Raw genomic sequence first — 16,868 nt, 5'->3', positions numbered from 1 at the left:
ATTGTGCTTGTTTTTTACATTTTTTCTAAAATTGTCTTCACATAGGGTGACGTTTGCCGTAGCACAACCTCCTTTCGTCTCCTCTTTAAACCATCTTATCACTCGATGAACCACTAACCTCGCGTAAACAACGCCGATCCAGAAAGACAGGTTTGAAGACGTACTGAAAGGGGGTCGGTGTTTTTCCGCAACAGTTTCCAAAAACACAGCGAAAAACATGCAAAAATGTGTCACGCACATGATGTATCCGTCTGATTTCTCAGTGTATAATATACACACACACACACACACACACACAAAACCATCAGCCATAACAATAAAACCACGGACAGGTGCCGTGAATACCACTGATTATCTGGTTAGAATGGCACCCGTGAAGGGGTGGGATATATTAGGCAGCAAGTGAACAATCAGTTCTCAAAGTCGATGTGTTGGAAGCAGGAGAAAGGCCAGATTGTGATGCTAGATCAGTGCTTCTCAAACCTGGAGGAACTCCAGCACTGCACATTTTGTGGGTCTCCCTCATCTAACACAACTCATTAGTACAGCCTGCAAGACCTGGAATGGGTGTGTCGGATAAGGGAGGCTCACGGGCGGCTGTGACTCAGGTGGTAGAGCGGGTCGTAGACTAATCGGTTCGATTCCCGGCCCGCGTGACTCCACATATCAGAAGCGTCCTTGGGTGAGACACTGAACCCCAGGTTACTCCCGATGGCAAGTTAGCGCCTTGCATGGCAGCTCTGCTACCATTGGTGTGTGTGTGTGTGTGAATGGGTGAATGAGACACAGTGTAAAGCGCTTTGGGAAAAAGCGCTCCATAAGCGCAGAGCATTTACAAGGGAGACATACAAAATGTGCAGTTTTGAGGGGGGACAGGTTTGAGAACCCCTGGGCTAGACGACTGGGTCAGGGCATCTCCAAAAAGGCAGGTCTTGTGGGATGTTCCCAGTATGCAGTGGATAGTACCTACCAAAAGGGGTCGATGGAAGGACAACCAGCGAAACGGGGACAGGGTCACAGGCGTCCAAGGCTCATTGATGCACGTGACGAGCGTAGGCAAGCCCGCCTGTTCCGATTAATGCTGGCTGTGATAGAAAGACGTCAGAACAAACAGTGCATGGCAGTTTGCTGCGTAGCCACAGACTGGTCAGTCCACTGAAAGTGCAGAAGGTTATCTGCGTTTCATCAACGGTACAATTTTTTAAAATCACAGAGCTGTCGCGTAGAACGGCAATTTCGATTCACAACGTGTGCATGTTGTGTACACTGACTTAGGAACACAAGATGTGTTTGCCGTATCCAGGGACAAACATGGAGCCAGATTTCCATGTCATAAACCACACCTGAGGGCAGAGCTGCAGGCTGGGTGACTCTTCCCTTCTCTGGTGACTATGATCAGAGGAACAAAATGTGTACTAGAGCTAGACAAGGGGCAGTAGAGGCTTGGAGGTTAAGTCTCTGGGTTACTGATCAGAAGGTCGGGGGTTCCAGCCCTGCTTGAACCACGCTGCCACTGTTGGGCCCTTGAGCAAGGCCCTTAACCTTCTCCGCTCCAGGGGCCGCTGTATCACATCTGACCCTGCGATCTGACCCCAACTTCCTAACATGCTGGGGTATGCGAAGAAAACAATTTCACTGTGCTGTAATGTACACGTGACCAATAAAGACTCATCATTATCATTATCATTATCAAATCACCTCAGGATCCAGATACTTTACCACATAATGCCACATAATGTGTATAGCTGGGACTTTGCAATATATGAGATTGAGAACCATATTGTTTTTGTCAGTTTACATGAGGTACCATAAACATTGCTAGTGTAGAACAGTTGAGAAAGAGGGTGTGTGTGTGTGTATTATGTATATGTAAGTGTGTGCGCGTGCATATAGGCTGCTGCATACACAGATGGTCAGCACGTTGTGGCAGATCCATCAATCCTGACAGGACTTTTGCCTTCACAATGACTACATTTGCATAACCTCAGATCAGACCCACAGCTCGCCATGTGTTTCTACACGGAACACATTCCTCCCGCCGTCATTTCACACACTAACCGTACAGAACCGCATTCTACTGACCCTTCAGAAATCAAAACAAACAATCCAGGTGAACCGATTCACTATTTAGACAGGACTGCAGGAGTGTTTGAGGGGAAAGCGCGCGCACGCACACACACACACACACACACACACACACACACACATAGAAGGTGTGACATTTGCTTATCGTTTAGAAAAGGTATTCCAGTAAGATGTAAATGTTAATCAAATGCTGAGAAACAGACAAATATAACAAGAGTCAGAGTCGGTTCATTGAGAAGAAAAAGACTCACCTATAAGAGTCGTTCAAAATAAACGACTCAGAGCGACTCTTTCAATACTAATTTCATGTTAGAGCAAAAAAAAAAAAAGGTAATATGTACATTAGAAGCTGCTTTGCTATCTTTGTTTTGTTATATATTGTTAGCTAAACCGAACAAACATAGTTTATTAAAAGCAAGTCAAGTCACGAGACACGAGTTGGCAGTTCATTAGACTCGTAAACAAAGATTCATTAGGAGCTGATTGAACAGGGTGGAAACACAGTGGAGGGTATGTGTATGTAGAGTGTATGGAGTAGACTATGACTACTAGAAGTCACAATGAAATGTCAAGACTCGCAGTTTGCTCTCAAAAAACAAAACACACAAACAACGGTGTTTAACGTGTGAAAGATCACAGCCCTGGTACAAACTGCCTTCATTTGCACCAGACAACTGAACTGCAGTTCAAACTCAATTCAATTCAATGAGTCGACTCGACACAGTGAAGCTAAAAACTGTGCACACTTACGGATTTGAACCTGCTTGGGGTTGAGCTGGCTCACAGCGGTGTGTAAGCTGTCCAGGCGCTGTTGGATGCGGGAGCTCCGCTGGAACACGAGCACAGCCTGGAGCTCCAGACCGCGGAAAATGTCGCTGGCGTGCCGGGACACATCACTCAGCTGCCGCAGGAGCATCGAGAGCGCCCGCGAGCTCACCTCATCCAGAGAGGCGAACAGCACCGCGCCGTGACCGTCCTCCTCCGCCTTCAACCGGCACAACCGCCGCGGCTCCACCGTCCTTTCATGAAAAGGCATGCTTTCTATTATTATTATTATTATATTTTCCAGCAGTTCGCTAAATTCTCAACGGCGCCATTTTACAAAAGTCCACTGAGAGGAAAAGAAGTCCAGCTCGCACAGAATCCCGCCATGAGTTTCAAAAGATGCCGTGATTTTTTTAATTTTTTTTTTAAGGAAAGCTATGAAAGACGTTACTGGAGCGTGTGTGTCTCACACACACTGCTGTTACTGTGAGGGAAAAGAGTGAGAGCAGTGCGTGGGGAAAACACGGAGACTCTCAGAGGCACCACCTGTAGCTCCCGGAACTGGAGTCTGAAGCTCTGAAGGGAAAAACTGGCTGCTGAAATGCGCACTTGCCTACTACACAGTGTGCACTAATAGTACACATCGATACAATAACACGCTCCTACAGCCGCACTCCACTCCACACTACCTAGTAGGAAAGTTTGTGTGCGTGTTGCCAAATCGCGCTAAAATGTGCCAAATCAATATATTGAACACCGTTGGATTGGTAGATGTTTTATTTTATTTATAATAATTGTTTTTATAATAATTGATTTTTTTGTTGTTGTTGTTTTTTGTTTTTTCTCTTACAGATTAAAGTTTGTTTAGTTTCCCAGAAAGCAATCCGTCCAATCTGGCAACCCTGGACCCACTAAATTCTTGGCTGGATTTTGACTTTTCCCACAAAAAAATAAAATACATTTATTCATTTAACAGCGACTTACACATGAGGAAATACAAGCAAAGCGATATATTAAGCAGGGAACAATACAAGTAGTCTTCCCATACAAGATTTATAATCGAGTAAATATCATGAAGTTGTTTTGTTTTGTGTAAAGCCTTCATCACAGTTGCACTTGAAATGTCTCTTGGTACAAAAGTAATGCTAGTTAAAGCATTATTATATTCGTTAAATAACTGATATTTGATGTCAGTGCTAATAATGTGTGTACATTAGAGACCAGCTTTATGGGATTCTACAATAAAGTTGTATCATTGTCTAAAGAAAGTATGTAGGATAGAATAGAATAAAATAAATAAGTCTTTCCGTGAGAAGTAATACATAGATTGAGCTTTTTCACATTATTTACCTTGCATGTTTGAACTAGGATCAATATGCTCCATTATTGGAGGACTATTTAAGATTAATTATAGGGTTAATATTTATATAAATAAGCTACAGCAGTTAAACTAAACAACACATCGATACAAAATCCACAATGGATAACTTTTCTGCTGTAGCTCTTAATTCTCTAAATCGTACTGATAATATGTAAATAATTCAATATTTATTTGTTTATGTCTAGCTTGTATTTTACAACAGTGGCACTTACTAGTGTGAGTTTCAGGCGCCCCCTGGTGGTATTAGCAAAGAAAAGACTAGAAAAACAATACACCTTGGTACTTCGTATCTAAAAGTAGCCTAAATAATGACTGAATCTAATAATATACCTGCTAACCTTCAAATCACAAGCTCTGCATTAATGATCAGAAGGTCAGAGGTCCGAGCCCCAGCACCACCAAGCCGAGCAAGGCTCTTAACCCCATGCTTAACCCTCTCGGCTCCATGGGCGCTATATCACGGCTGACCCTGCACTCTGACCCCGACTTCCTAACGAGCTCGGACACGAGAAGGAAAGAATTTCACTGTACTGTCGTGTATATGCAACAAATAAAAGGCTACATCATCTAAAAGTAAATAATTACCAACATCCTAAACCTAAAGAAATGTTGACTACCATCATTTTTTTTTTTTTTTTTAAACATTCTGATCGGAGCAACAGTCCTGACCGACACGTCCTATCCGTCCAGAAACAGCAAGATGTCATCGCCTAAATAAAGCCAGAGTAAATCCAACCAGATGTTTGATTCTAACAGGAATCAAGTGTATATAAATATATATTTTATGTAAAATGTATAAAAGGGGGAAGGGGGATACATGTATGCTGTTCAAATGTAATACGCTTTATTCTTCTTAAACAGGCAAAATGCAAAAATGTTAAGGAATGGTTAAGTTGTTATAAAGTCAATGTTATCATTTAGTAAGACAGCTGGACTCATTTTCAACACGAGTGTTAAACATCTGTTTAGGCACCGGAGCAAATATCATCACTACCACCACTCCACATCGCACGGTGAAGTCTTCCATTACTTTACCCCATGTCTCTGGACTCACACACACACACACACACACACACACACACACACACACACAATACCTTTTGCACTGTCGATACCACGCCATGTGCACTTTACCGTCACCCCACCCCCCAATGAACTTCTGGTCAGATGCGGATTGCGTCGAGTTGGCTCGCGTTGTACTCGAACTCTACTCGATGACAAAGCTGAATCGAATCTAATCTGCATTCATAATGTTCAAATGTTGTTAAAAGTACTGTCAAAATAATAAAGAAATATCCGCCACCAGAATTATTTTACACATAGGTAATGTTTGCAAATGTGATTTGAGAGAACGTGAGAAACGCAGTCCATCGACGGCATCCAAAAGCAAGCAAGAACACACCCAATGCATTAAATCAGTCAGAGAGGTACAGATAAACTCGGGTTTAATCAAGATTAAATATAATTCTCAGGGAAAGTGATCCCTGAACTCATTCATGTCAAATCAATACAAAAAAAAAAAAAAAACCCCTCTCAAGTTACTTCATGTGTTCATGGTATGAAATTTACATTGATTTTCACTTTGCAAATGGGAGAAAAATGTACAATATGATATTTACCACATTTCCATCATTTCACCACAAAGTCCTTAGTCCACGATCAAGCCCTCAGTTACATTCCACTTTACAAAAAGGCCTGACTCGCATTATTAAACACATAGAAAATAAAAACACAGGGGGAGGGGGGCGGGGGGTAATGAAAAAGAAAAAAATTAAATAAAAAAAAAAAAATCACATCTGTACACATTTTACCGTCAATTATAACGACGGTGTCGGACTGCTGCGCGTCAGGCTCTCGTCATCGCGGCTCTGGACAGGACCGCGCGCGTGGTCACGTGCACGATCATAAATATATTCACAGATTCGTGGGATAACGATTTAGGAAGGGGAGATAAAGAAGAAAGAAAAAAAGAAAAAAAAAAAAAAACCCCCCCCACTCACATTTCACATCTCAGCTGAACTTGCTAGAGTAGTGCCATCGAACAACCAGTGAAGAATATCGTAAGCGAAAAAAGTCCTGATGATGAAGAAAGCCTTCTTCAAAAAACGCCAGCTCAGAGCACGGAGCACGTAACGGTCGGGGTTCACAGCAGGGCTCGCTGCGAACGCTTTCCAAACAAACGGTCAAGGTTTCGGCCGTTCGTCTGGCAGCCACGGTAATACGACAAGACGCACGAGACGGTTAGTGTGGAACGGACATGACGAGGTGTCCGTGTAACATATAGAGACCATGAGTTTACTTATAATCTGGGTTTTAATGTCGCTTTCTAGAACTATGTACATTAAAATGTAACGGCGACAGAACCAAAAAAAAAAAAAAAAAGCCAAGTAGAGCGTTTGAACAGCGAGTTACGCCTCGATAGGAAAAGTCAGAACTTCCGAAACCCGAACAAAAAAAATATATATATATATAAAACAAAATATGACCGTGACTGGTTCAGTCGAGAGACGAGAAGCTCGTTCAGAAGCAGAAGAGTGAACAGTTGGGAGATAAGTTATACGTCGATACATCAAGAACCCTAATCTACCAGGCGGATTAATAAATATTTATTAAATGCTTCTCACACACACACACACACACACACTCGAACCACTTTAATCATTTTCTGCAAAACACACCTCCTCCTTTGCACCAGTGTAATCCTGATCATCATCCTCACCCTTCAGTCAGTAGAAAAGTCATGTATTACTGGTTTCTTTAGTCCCAGCAGCCCCTGCTTGCACACGTCGCTGGACCACATCTGTACTTCACTCCGATCTGTCAAGCACTATTACTATTACAGATGTAGGCAGCCGGAAGATATTCCGGTAATCACCGAAGAGACGGAGCGCTGCGTTTCTACGTCCACCTGGACCGGTGTTCAGGAACGCCAGACGACATTTATTTCCACTAAAAGGAGCTGGTGTTTCACTCATACTGTTCACAAGATGATGATGATGATGATAAACGTTACTAAAATATCATTAGAATAGAAATTAGCCTACATGCAGGCATAGTAACAGCGCAAAAAAAAAAAAAAAATACAATAAATCAGCACGTGAACGACGTCTTCAACTGATAACCACCCAGAAAAAATGTCCTCGATAAAATCAGGGAACGATTACGTTAACAGAAATGAACTTTAAAGAAGAGCACCCGATAAAGAAGAGAGCAGAATTTGTGGTTTCTAGTCTAGCACTATTCTTAAGAATGAACCATTCTATACTACTTCGCATGTCTGCTTGTATGGTATGCTGCTAATACGTCCCGTGTGTAAGCGCTCCCCAGGACGAACCCTTCTTCGATGATGAACGGCGGGAGAATTATAGTGTTCTGGTCAACCGTCAGCAACGATTATATTTTGCACGGCTATATTGTCCTGGAGTTGAACTTACACGAGATAAAGGCCTGTCTTGTTGTTTTCGAACCAGTGTTCGGCGACTAATCGTGATGTAACCATCATCATCATCATCATCATCATCATCCGTTATTTATATTTTCAGTAACGCGGCACATGAACAGTCACGAATATGCACCGATATGAAAAGACGACACTGAGACAGGCTTTCACTGATAAGATGATGGGCTTTGCTTCTGAAAAATACTACGCCGTGACGAATATTCAAGCGATCAGACGGACACGGGCCCGATCGAGTTTTAATAAACAAGGTTCCGGAGGGGATCCCGACGTAGAGCGGCGCAGGAGTTCACGCTGACTTTCTAGGAAATAAGATAATGGTAATTAAAGCATGTGTCCAGGCAAAAAAAAAAAAAAAAAAACAAATAAAGAAAAAAAACAAAAGGAGAAAAGCAGCGTTAATTATCGCAAGCCTACTTTTCTTTTATTTCTTTTTTTTTTTTTTTGTCATACTTCCCAGACTCTTTATCTGATAAGATCAAGTAAACCGGTCAATTTCGTTGAACGTACACAGCTCTCTTAGTGGCCAAAGCACCTCTTTGGATGACATTAGGACATGGAGGCTGGGGAGAAATCACACTGTGAACAGAAGACAATACTATCGACAAGCACGGGATCCTAGAGCACGCCTTTCAGAGTGCAAAACAGAGGTGGCGCGGATACATCAGAGGCCAATCCTCCTAAACGCCAACAGCATGAGACGCACCCCATGCACACTCACGCACACACACACACACTCTCTTGCTCAACAGTCTTGACCCCAGGCTTATCTGGTGTAGTAGACTCTGTAATAGACACTCTTCGACCTCCAGAGCGAGTACGAGTTGTCAAATTTGAGTAGGTAGATGCCACGGCCGGGGTACTGGTGACTCCCTGCGTACACCTCCTCGTGGCAGTCCCGCCGGTAAACCGGCACGATCTCGTCCACCTGAGGCTTCCCCGCCTCCTTCTTGGCCTTTTCCTCCTCGCTTGGTGGCTCTAGACAGGAAGAGAAACAAGCCGGTTTAGCACTCCTTATATAATCCGTCAACACTGAAAAGAAATGCTTTAGATATCAGATCAGTGCGTCACAACTGCTCGGTCACTAGAGTCTCACAGTGACCAGGCACAGTGAGCCTTGGTCGAACGGATTCTTTTTGCTGAATGAAAAGTAGGAATAATGGCACATGCAGGCCATTACCATATGAGATACCGATAGAGTTTTCCCTCTCACCGTCCTCATCCTCGTCTTCGTCGCTGGACTCGCTGACGTGCACGCTGACCGAGGCGTTGGTGGAATCGGTCCACTCGAAGAGGACGCCAAACCCGATGTCGTAGTGGTCTGTAGCAAATTCCCAGAAGAGGTACGAGCCCTCCTCGTGGGTGGGGACCCTGACCGTGACCACTTCTCCTCGGCCTACCGTGATCACGGAGTCCACGTCCTGCCGGATCTTCTCCTTGAAGTCTTTGATCTGCGGCCGCGTCCACATAGAGGGGGCCGCGATCACTGGGGGAGAGTCTGGTGAGGTGGGATGAGACAGGATCGATTCGTAATGCGATAAACGAGCGTGAAATGTGAATGAATCTGAAGACGAGAGAATTCCCGAGTAAGGTTCGGGTCTCCTCTGGGAGCACTCCCACCTGTTGGGCCGTTCTCGGTGACCTCCTCCGCAGGCTCCAGCTCTGGCTCTCGATCTACGCCGTCGACGGACGACTCTGCCTGGCCGTTCACCGTGGGAACCTCGTCGCCGGTGGGGGACGCCGACATCTCGCCGGCCTCGAACTTCGAGAGAACTATAGCGTCCTCCTGCTGCTTCTGTAGCGCTGCCTAGAGGAAAACACAACAGTAGGCAGCTGTTGAAAGATCCCGTCATAAATTACACCAATCTGCAATCTTCTCTGTAACGGGCTGGTGTGCTTTTCATTCCAGTCAAACCGGACTCGTGGAAAGACTCGGATTTAGTAAGAAATCGAACCTGCTGCTGGGCCAGCTGCACCTGGTAGAGCTGCTGCATGTACTGCTGGTAGTGCTGTTCCTGCAGCTGCCTGATGAGAATGAGCTGCTGTTCGGGACTGTCCGGGTACTGCTGCGCCGCGTACTGCTGGAACTGCACCACCGTCTGTGCGTTTAACGCAGCCATGATCTGCTGCCTGCACGCACCCGAGGACATGAAATAATACGTTTAAGAAATACCGATATGTACAGGGCTGCCTTATGCAACGGTCCTGCAGTCTTACACCATCACACCGATCTTACAAGGATATTCGGCAGCTAATTGCTGCAGCACACACTCGTACTAGACATTTCATTTCCTGTTCGAGTGCACCACACAGAGGTGGGAATCTCCTGCTGGTGACCATTAATGTTCTAAATGCTTTTATGAATAAAATGGTTGTTGTGTTGTCGAGGATGTGCGTGTTGAATGCATCGTGTGACCAAACACCAAGAAACATTCCTAATAGAGTGAATGTACATGCTTCAGATTCATCGCAGAACGAGCGCCGTTTACACCTGGGATGTCCTGAATTCTAATGCGAAGGCTTAAAATTTGAACGACTGGTCTGAAGTCCTATCTTGGACCAGTATTTTTGGCTAGTACCGTTTCCTATCGGAACTGAAAGATGAACAGGACGTGCCTCAGTGATAACGTTGCTGACGAAAACAAAAAGGAAACTATCTATCTATCTAAGAAGAAAAAACCAAAAAAAAAAAAAAAAAAAAAATCACGTGACCGTGACCCCCCCAATTATTCTCACTCACTTCTGCTGCTCCACACGGAGTCTCTCCTCCTCCGCCTGCCTCCTCTGTTCCTCTTCTCTCCTCAGTCTCTCCTCGTCCTCCCTCCGGCGCCGCTCCTCCTCCTGCAACTGACGCTCCCGTTCCTCTTCCTCTCGACGCCGCTGCTCCTCTTCCTCCTTCCTGCCGCACGCAAAAAAAAAAAAAAAACACGTCAGAAACTAAACAAGACAACTTTTACTTTTTTTTGGGGGACGGGGACGGGGGACATTTCTGTAGACATGAAAATGCAATGCACCCACAAGCCCAGCCTGCTGAACGATTCCAACAGTCCTACGTTAGTGCTCGAGCAAATCCTGTTCTTTTAGTATCTTGTAAACACACCGGCTAATGCATGTGAGACGCAGGAAACGGTGAGATCGCAGGAAGCACGACAGGAAGCCTCCATCAGCAACGTGACCGCTTTTTTAGGACTGAGAAATAAATCAAATACGTGGCCAAAAATCCTCGTCTTATTTAAAACAGAGACGCTCAGTACGTTTACGCGGACGACGATAACCCGATATTAACCCGATACTCCGATTAAGAAACTGGCACGTGAACAGAGATTATCGACGACCTTAATCCGATTAAAATCACACCTGAAGTAAACACACATGGAATTAAGACGTGTGGAGGATTCCTGCTTTAGTCGCGTTATCGACGTGCGTTACAGACACGTACACACCTTAATCACGCTATTAACGTCGTGTGAGAGTTTTCACCGCATTGTCCGACAGGACACGTACACACACACGGCAGCGCTCAACCGCTTTACGGTAAACAAGAGAGCACGGCTGCGTCCCAAACCGCGTACTTGCCTACTGTATAGTAGTCGAAATACGTGTATCTCAGCTACTATATAGACGGTAAGTACGCGGTTTGGGACGCAGCCCACGGCTTCACGCAGTCGTCTATTAGCATGTACAGCACGACAAATAATTAACCGCACTTGAAGCGCTCGTAAAATGAAAAATAAAAACACCCGAAACTGTACAGGGTCCCATAACGAAGACCGACTGTACGTCGATATGTGAAATTCTGGAGGGAACGTCCAAAAAAATAAATAAATAAATAAAGGGGTGTGATCTTGAGGATAATGATTATATATATATATATATATATAACTGAGACGATAATGGAAAGCAACAAAGTTAACAGATAAACTGCATTTTCAAAGTGATACAAAGAATTAAACAAAACAAAAAAACCATTCTTGACTCGGACGTCACGTCGTTCCTCTGACGTGCACACGCACTACTTGCGAGTTTATTTACCGGCCAAAGGGCGGGAGCGCTTCCGGTCTCGTAATATAAACGAACAAACGGCGAAACTATTACAGCAGCAACCAGCTACTACTTCCCAGGAATGACACACACACACACATACACATATATATATATACATATACATATATATATATATATATATATATATATATATATATATATATATATATATATATATATATATACAGACACACACACACACAAAGCCCTCACCTCTTCCTCTCTTGCTCCTCTTTTTCAATCTTGTGAGACGCGACGAACGGCGCAAACAGGACGCAGCATTTATTTAACAGCTTGACAAACTCCACCATGGCCTCTTCCCTCCCGATGTTCCCCAACGAAGCCCATTCTTTCCTGAAAGAGACAGGTTACAATGCAAAGCACGGGTCACCGCAGCACAGTTATTATATTACAGGTATACACGATTAGGTCATCATCATACAACTTCTCCGATTCAAGACTAACGTGGGCACGCTGCAGAAAAACCCCAGCACTGATACAATCCCCATTAACATAACATTTCGCTCAGGATACACGCAGACTAATCAGCAGAAAGAAAAGTGAGCGGCGGTAGAGAGACGCCGCAGTAAACACTCTGATGAGAAACAGACGGCTCGGATTTATCTACGTTAAATACTTCGGGGCTGATTTAAACATCAGACCTGCGAATCTTAGAGCCACCGAAAGCTTTCATCTAAAAAATGGTCACAACGCCTTGTTGGTCAATAAAGAGAGAACAAAAAGTTCAAATAGGCCTACGACAAAGTGTCAAATCTTTATTTGACAAAATAAATAAAAAATCATGTTAACGGTAATGATAATTAGAACGTAATTAAAAAATGCTGTGCGCGTTTTATTTATTTATTTATTTTAAACCAGCCGTCTCCTGCACCAGTCGCTGCAGATACCGAAAAGCTCCGAGCAGGCTCGACGGTGAAAACGTCAAGCTTACCTGCGGTCATTTCCCAGCACGTCGAAGAAGCCCACTTCAGGGGAGGCGTCTGGATTGTAGGGCCCCTGAGACACCTGCTTATGGAGCGCCACCAGACGCAGCTTCTCCTCGTACGTCGGGTGGAAGGCCTTTCCGTCTTTTTCTGCGGGGAGACCAGTGACGTCAGCACGTCTTGTATTAACCTGCATTTGGGATGTGTTTTATGTTCTTCGTTCCTGGAAAGACCTGGACGGTGGTGCAGTTATATGGAGCTGTACAATCTTACATAGTGTTAAGGCGGCGCGTAGACTCCGAGCCAAGACGCGTCACGTGACGTCATCGCGACGCACGTCCGGCTTCGATTCACGTGCGTCGAACACGAGTACGGCTAAAAAGGTCTCGTTTACCGACAACCGCGCAGAACAACCTCGCGCAGTTGCCGACTCTTTGTGACGGACCGTGGGGTTATTACGTGTGAAAGCACACGAGTTTCGGCCTGGCCGTTTGACCCGTCCGTCGGCTCACCCTCTCTAGTGCTCTTCCATACTCCCGAGACCTCGCGCGTTAAACCCTCACACGTACCGCACAAGCTACACAACAGTCCATCAGATCAATGTTCAATCCCTTTCATAAACCACAACCAGTGTAAGCCTGAGGGCCAAGTAATCAGGAATCACTCGTCTTCCTGTCCTACTGCATACCGCAGGAACTCGGAGAACCCGCGAGTACGAGGAAGTCTACGATTGCAGAAAGTAAACAAATGCTTCAAATCCAATACGACCAACAAATCTAATATACACTACTAGATGATGATATGTATGAAGGAGGAGTTTATCAGGACACGGGTGTGGGGTTCAGACCTGTATTCTCACTGATTAATAGTAATCTACTTAGTCAGAAATACAATAACACCAAGATGAGCTTTTACAGAACATCAGTGGCAGGTTCGTGTGATGCAGGCCAACACCAAGTGTTTCCTTAACACCCCCGTAGTTAATTATTTTCCAACACCGGCACTTCCTCACAGCTATTTGCCAACGATTTTTTATTTACATTTGATCTCTATATACGATGCAAATTTCATTACAGTCGTCCCTTCACCAGCCTCTCTCTTCCCCGCCCCCTCTCGAAGTTAATAAAAGCAAAAACGCAAAACACCTCGCTGCAGTGACGGTTTTAAAACAGCACCGACACTGAAGACTCCTTCCATAAACGTTAAATAAACGCCTCCTTACAAAAATCACATCACCGATACCGTACAAGTCCCTGTGAAGAAGCGGTCGCTATAGAAACAAGCACGTCAATATAAACCTGAGATTCGGAACCGCATTACTGTCAGAGCCGCTGGTGGAGAAAACTGATCAACACCTACTGAACGTCAGTGCGGTCGGTGGAGCTTAATAAGTTTGGAAAACTGATGGTTTGATGTTGTGCGGTTCACCGTCAACGAAAAGAAGCGCGCTCAGGAAAGGACGGAAGGAAGACCCGAGAGGTTAGACTGCGAAACTTGTAAGATACCACACAGATATAAGTAGCTGTTAGTGTGTGGAGACTCCGTGAAAGGGCGAGTGAGGGAGAGCGAGAGCGAGGTTTCTCCACGTGATCTCTGCGACGCTGGCTCCAATTCAGAGCAACCTAACGACCCTTAAAAACACCCTCATCGGCCTACTGCAGGTGACGCACACCTGAATCACCTTAACACCTGAATCACAACGTTGACTTGACAGGAAAGGGGTTCAGATACAAACACTGCAGCTGGGTGTTCATTACATAAGACTTTATCTAGTCCTATCAGACACCTTGCATCATTCATTCGTACGAGTCTGCCGTCATGCCCCTGCACCAGGCTTCTCTTACCGTACGTTAAAACTACAATCGATTATACACTACAGCAGCCAGAAGTTTGTGCCCACCTGACCATCACACCCATATGTGCTTGTTTAACAGAAAAGCCTATTCCAGATTTAGTCCCTTCCTTTGCGGTTATAATAACGTCCACTCTTCTGGGAAGAAGAGCTTCGCACTGGATTTTGGAGCGCGTCTGTGGGGATTTTCTTCTCGTTCAACATCAAGGGCGTTAATGAACGTTGGTGCGAGGAGAAGTCAGTGTTCCCATTCATCATAAAGGTGTTCAGTGGGGTTGAGAGCAGAGTTACGTGCCAGTCACTCGAGTTCTTCCACACCGCCACGAAGCTCACGTGATGCACGTGGTCATAGGGTTTGGTTCGTCGATTTCCACTGAAGGGAAACTGTAATGTTACGGCACACCAAGACTTCCTATACGGTCGTGTGCTTCCAGCTTTGTGGAAACAACCGCATACGAGTGTGATGGGAGTGGAGAAAGACAGTTTCCTCTACAGTAAGGAGTTATATATATATATATATATATATATATTAAATGTCATGACAGTGTGTTGTGTGTTTACATTTCATCCAGATCGTTTTGTTTCATGTCACTAGAGTGATTTCAGGGTGTAGTATCGGATGCCTTGTGTTCAGTTCATTGCTTTGCCACTAGAGGCGCCAAACAGCACACACTAGTGAAAGTGATAGAGACTGTGTGGGAATATATTATTTATATATATATATCTCCACGTCAACCTTACTTCCTTACTGTTTGTTATTGTGGACTGTTTGTTTTTAATTAATCCTGATTAATTCAGTGTGGAAACTGTGCGATTTTGTGCGAATCCCGTGTTTATAAATAAGACCAATGAATCTGATTCTCCTCTGCATTGGACATCGAGTCTCTCTCTCTATTCATTAGCTAATTATAAGGATTTGAACGGAGTTAGTTTAAACAAAACAACAATAACCAGCAAAATGAAGTGAAGGATTAAGACAACACAATACTGAGCCAGCCAAACCAGCTCCTCATGATTAGCCAATGCTAGCTGCTGCTAGGGCGTACCTCAGTGGACTGCCTATGGACTTCCTATAGACAACACGGACATACAGCAGCACTAACAGACTAACCGACCCTAACACTAACACTAACTGACAGGATGTTTGACCTGAACGACACAAAAACAACAAGTAATCCGTGCTCGGAGAATAAAAACGGTGACTAGCTACACCAGAAGAAGCCCAGCTAGCATGCTAGCTAGCTAGCTAGCATGCTAATTGGATCTGCTAGATAACATGGCCGCAAAGGTTTAGCTGCATAGTTTCAGGACAAAAACTGGCCCCGGGTTTTTAGCTGTTCAATAAACCTCAAATTGAAGCGTGTACCTTTAAAGAATCTGAGAGCCAGGCCGTAGAGCTCCACTAAAGGAAAGCCCCACACTCTCTCCACGGAATTCTCGGCATTTTGCTCCCCGTCGTCCTGGCCGGTGGCGCTCGGGTCCGCGGCGCTGTGCTCGTCTGTGTGCGGCCCGAGCGCGTCCGTGTGATCCGCTTCTCCCTCCGAATCCGGGCTGAGAGTCAAACCGTCGATGGAAACCTCGAGACGGCTCGCATTTCCACCGTTGAGGTCGCCGCTCTGAACCTCAGTCGCCATCGTGCAGAAACGTCAGCTGGTCCGGCCACGTACTTACTTCCGCTTTAGCGCTGCCGGATTTCTGCTTCTCCTGCAGTGGCGGAGAACAGTAGGAGCGCGGACAGCGCCATCTACCGCCATCTACCGTCACCTACCGCCAACCTACCGTCATCTACCGCCAACCCACCGCACTGGAATAAAGTTGGTTTGACGTTCAATATTGTATTGTTATACACGTTTCTAAATTCAATAGCATTTGAAGGGAATGACTTACAAGTATATAACCCAGTGGTTTTCAAAGTGGGGGCCGCCAGGGGGCTCCCGGGGGGCCTCAACAATTTGGTGTGGAATATAAATTTTCACTCTCAGACAACCACACACACACACACACAATCAATTCCTAATGTAATGTAATGTAAAGATGTAATTATTAATTAAAGGGGGGGGGGGGTGTATTCAGAAGTCTGTATTTTTAATGTGTTTTAAAGACATCTTGCAAAAGGGGGGGCTCGGTCAAATGTTAATGATATTTGGGGGGCCTTGCCCTGGAAAGGTTTGGGAACCCCTGGTATAACCAACTGTGAAGTGTTCATGTAGGTGTCAGCTATAATGCACACCTCTTAGATTTTTGATATTTAACAAAATAAGCAATTAAATCATATGTAAATTAGACATGAATTTCACTACAGAATGAGCTCATACACAAAATAGCCATAATTTAAAGCTC

General features: G+C 44.8%; 2 protein-coding genes across 4 annotated transcripts in view; both read right to left on the bottom strand.

Annotated features, from left to right (window-relative positions):
- The window catches only part of nhsl1b (NHS-like 1b), a 97,615-nt gene extending 92,734 nt beyond the window's left edge, over positions 1 to 4,881 (bottom strand). For both annotated transcript variants that reach the window (XM_053614502.1, XM_053614506.1), the window contains exon 1: positions 2,836 to 4,881. In XM_053614502.1, coding sequence (XP_053470477.1) covers positions 2,836 to 3,121 — 286 coding nt within the window. In that variant the 5' untranslated portion in view covers positions 3,122 to 4,881. The remainder of the gene's footprint in view (positions 1 to 2,835) is intronic.
- Positions 4,882 to 5,659: 778 nt separating this feature from the next.
- Positions 5,660 to 16,297, bottom strand: acbd3 (acyl-Coenzyme A binding domain containing 3). 2 transcript variants are annotated; one of them, XM_053614509.1, is made up of 8 exons: positions 15,895 to 16,297; positions 12,685 to 12,826; positions 11,946 to 12,086; positions 10,429 to 10,587; positions 9,644 to 9,818; positions 9,309 to 9,495; positions 8,869 to 9,186; positions 5,660 to 8,666 (listed from the first exon to the last, which is right to left on the bottom strand). In XM_053614509.1, the coding sequence occupies exons 1-8, from the start codon at positions 16,160 to 16,162 to the stop codon at positions 8,455 to 8,457; spliced, it is 1,602 nt and encodes a 533-aa protein (XP_053470484.1). In that variant the 5' UTR covers positions 16,163 to 16,297; the 3' UTR covers positions 5,660 to 8,454. The 2 variants fall into 2 exon arrangements, with proteins under 2 accessions (XP_053470484.1, XP_053470485.1); XM_053614510.1 differs by having other exon boundaries at positions 8,902 to 9,186.
- Positions 16,298 to 16,868: the final 571 nt, after the last annotated feature.

Source organism: Ictalurus furcatus, chromosome 25 (genome assembly GCF_023375685.1).
Source record: "Ictalurus furcatus strain D&B chromosome 25, Billie_1.0, whole genome shotgun sequence".
Classification (NCBI taxonomy): Eukaryota; Metazoa; Chordata; class Actinopteri; order Siluriformes; family Ictaluridae; genus Ictalurus; species Ictalurus furcatus.
This window is presented reverse-complemented; position numbering and strand designations above follow the sequence as displayed.

Excerpts from the sequence above, each read along its gene's own strand:
- acbd3 (XM_053614509.1), bottom strand. The coding sequence starts at position 16,162 with ATGGCGACTGAGGTTCAGAGCGGCGACCTCAACGGTGGAAATGCGAGC. Across the intron at positions 12,087-12,684 it reads GTGCTGGGAAATGACCGCAG|GAAAGAATGGGCTTCGTTGG; the intron begins GTAAGCTTGACG and ends TGTCTCTTTCAG. Across the intron at positions 9,496-9,643 it reads TGCAGCTGGCCCAGCAGCAG|GCAGCGCTACAGAAGCAGCA; the intron begins GTTCGATTTCTT and ends GTTTTCCTCTAG.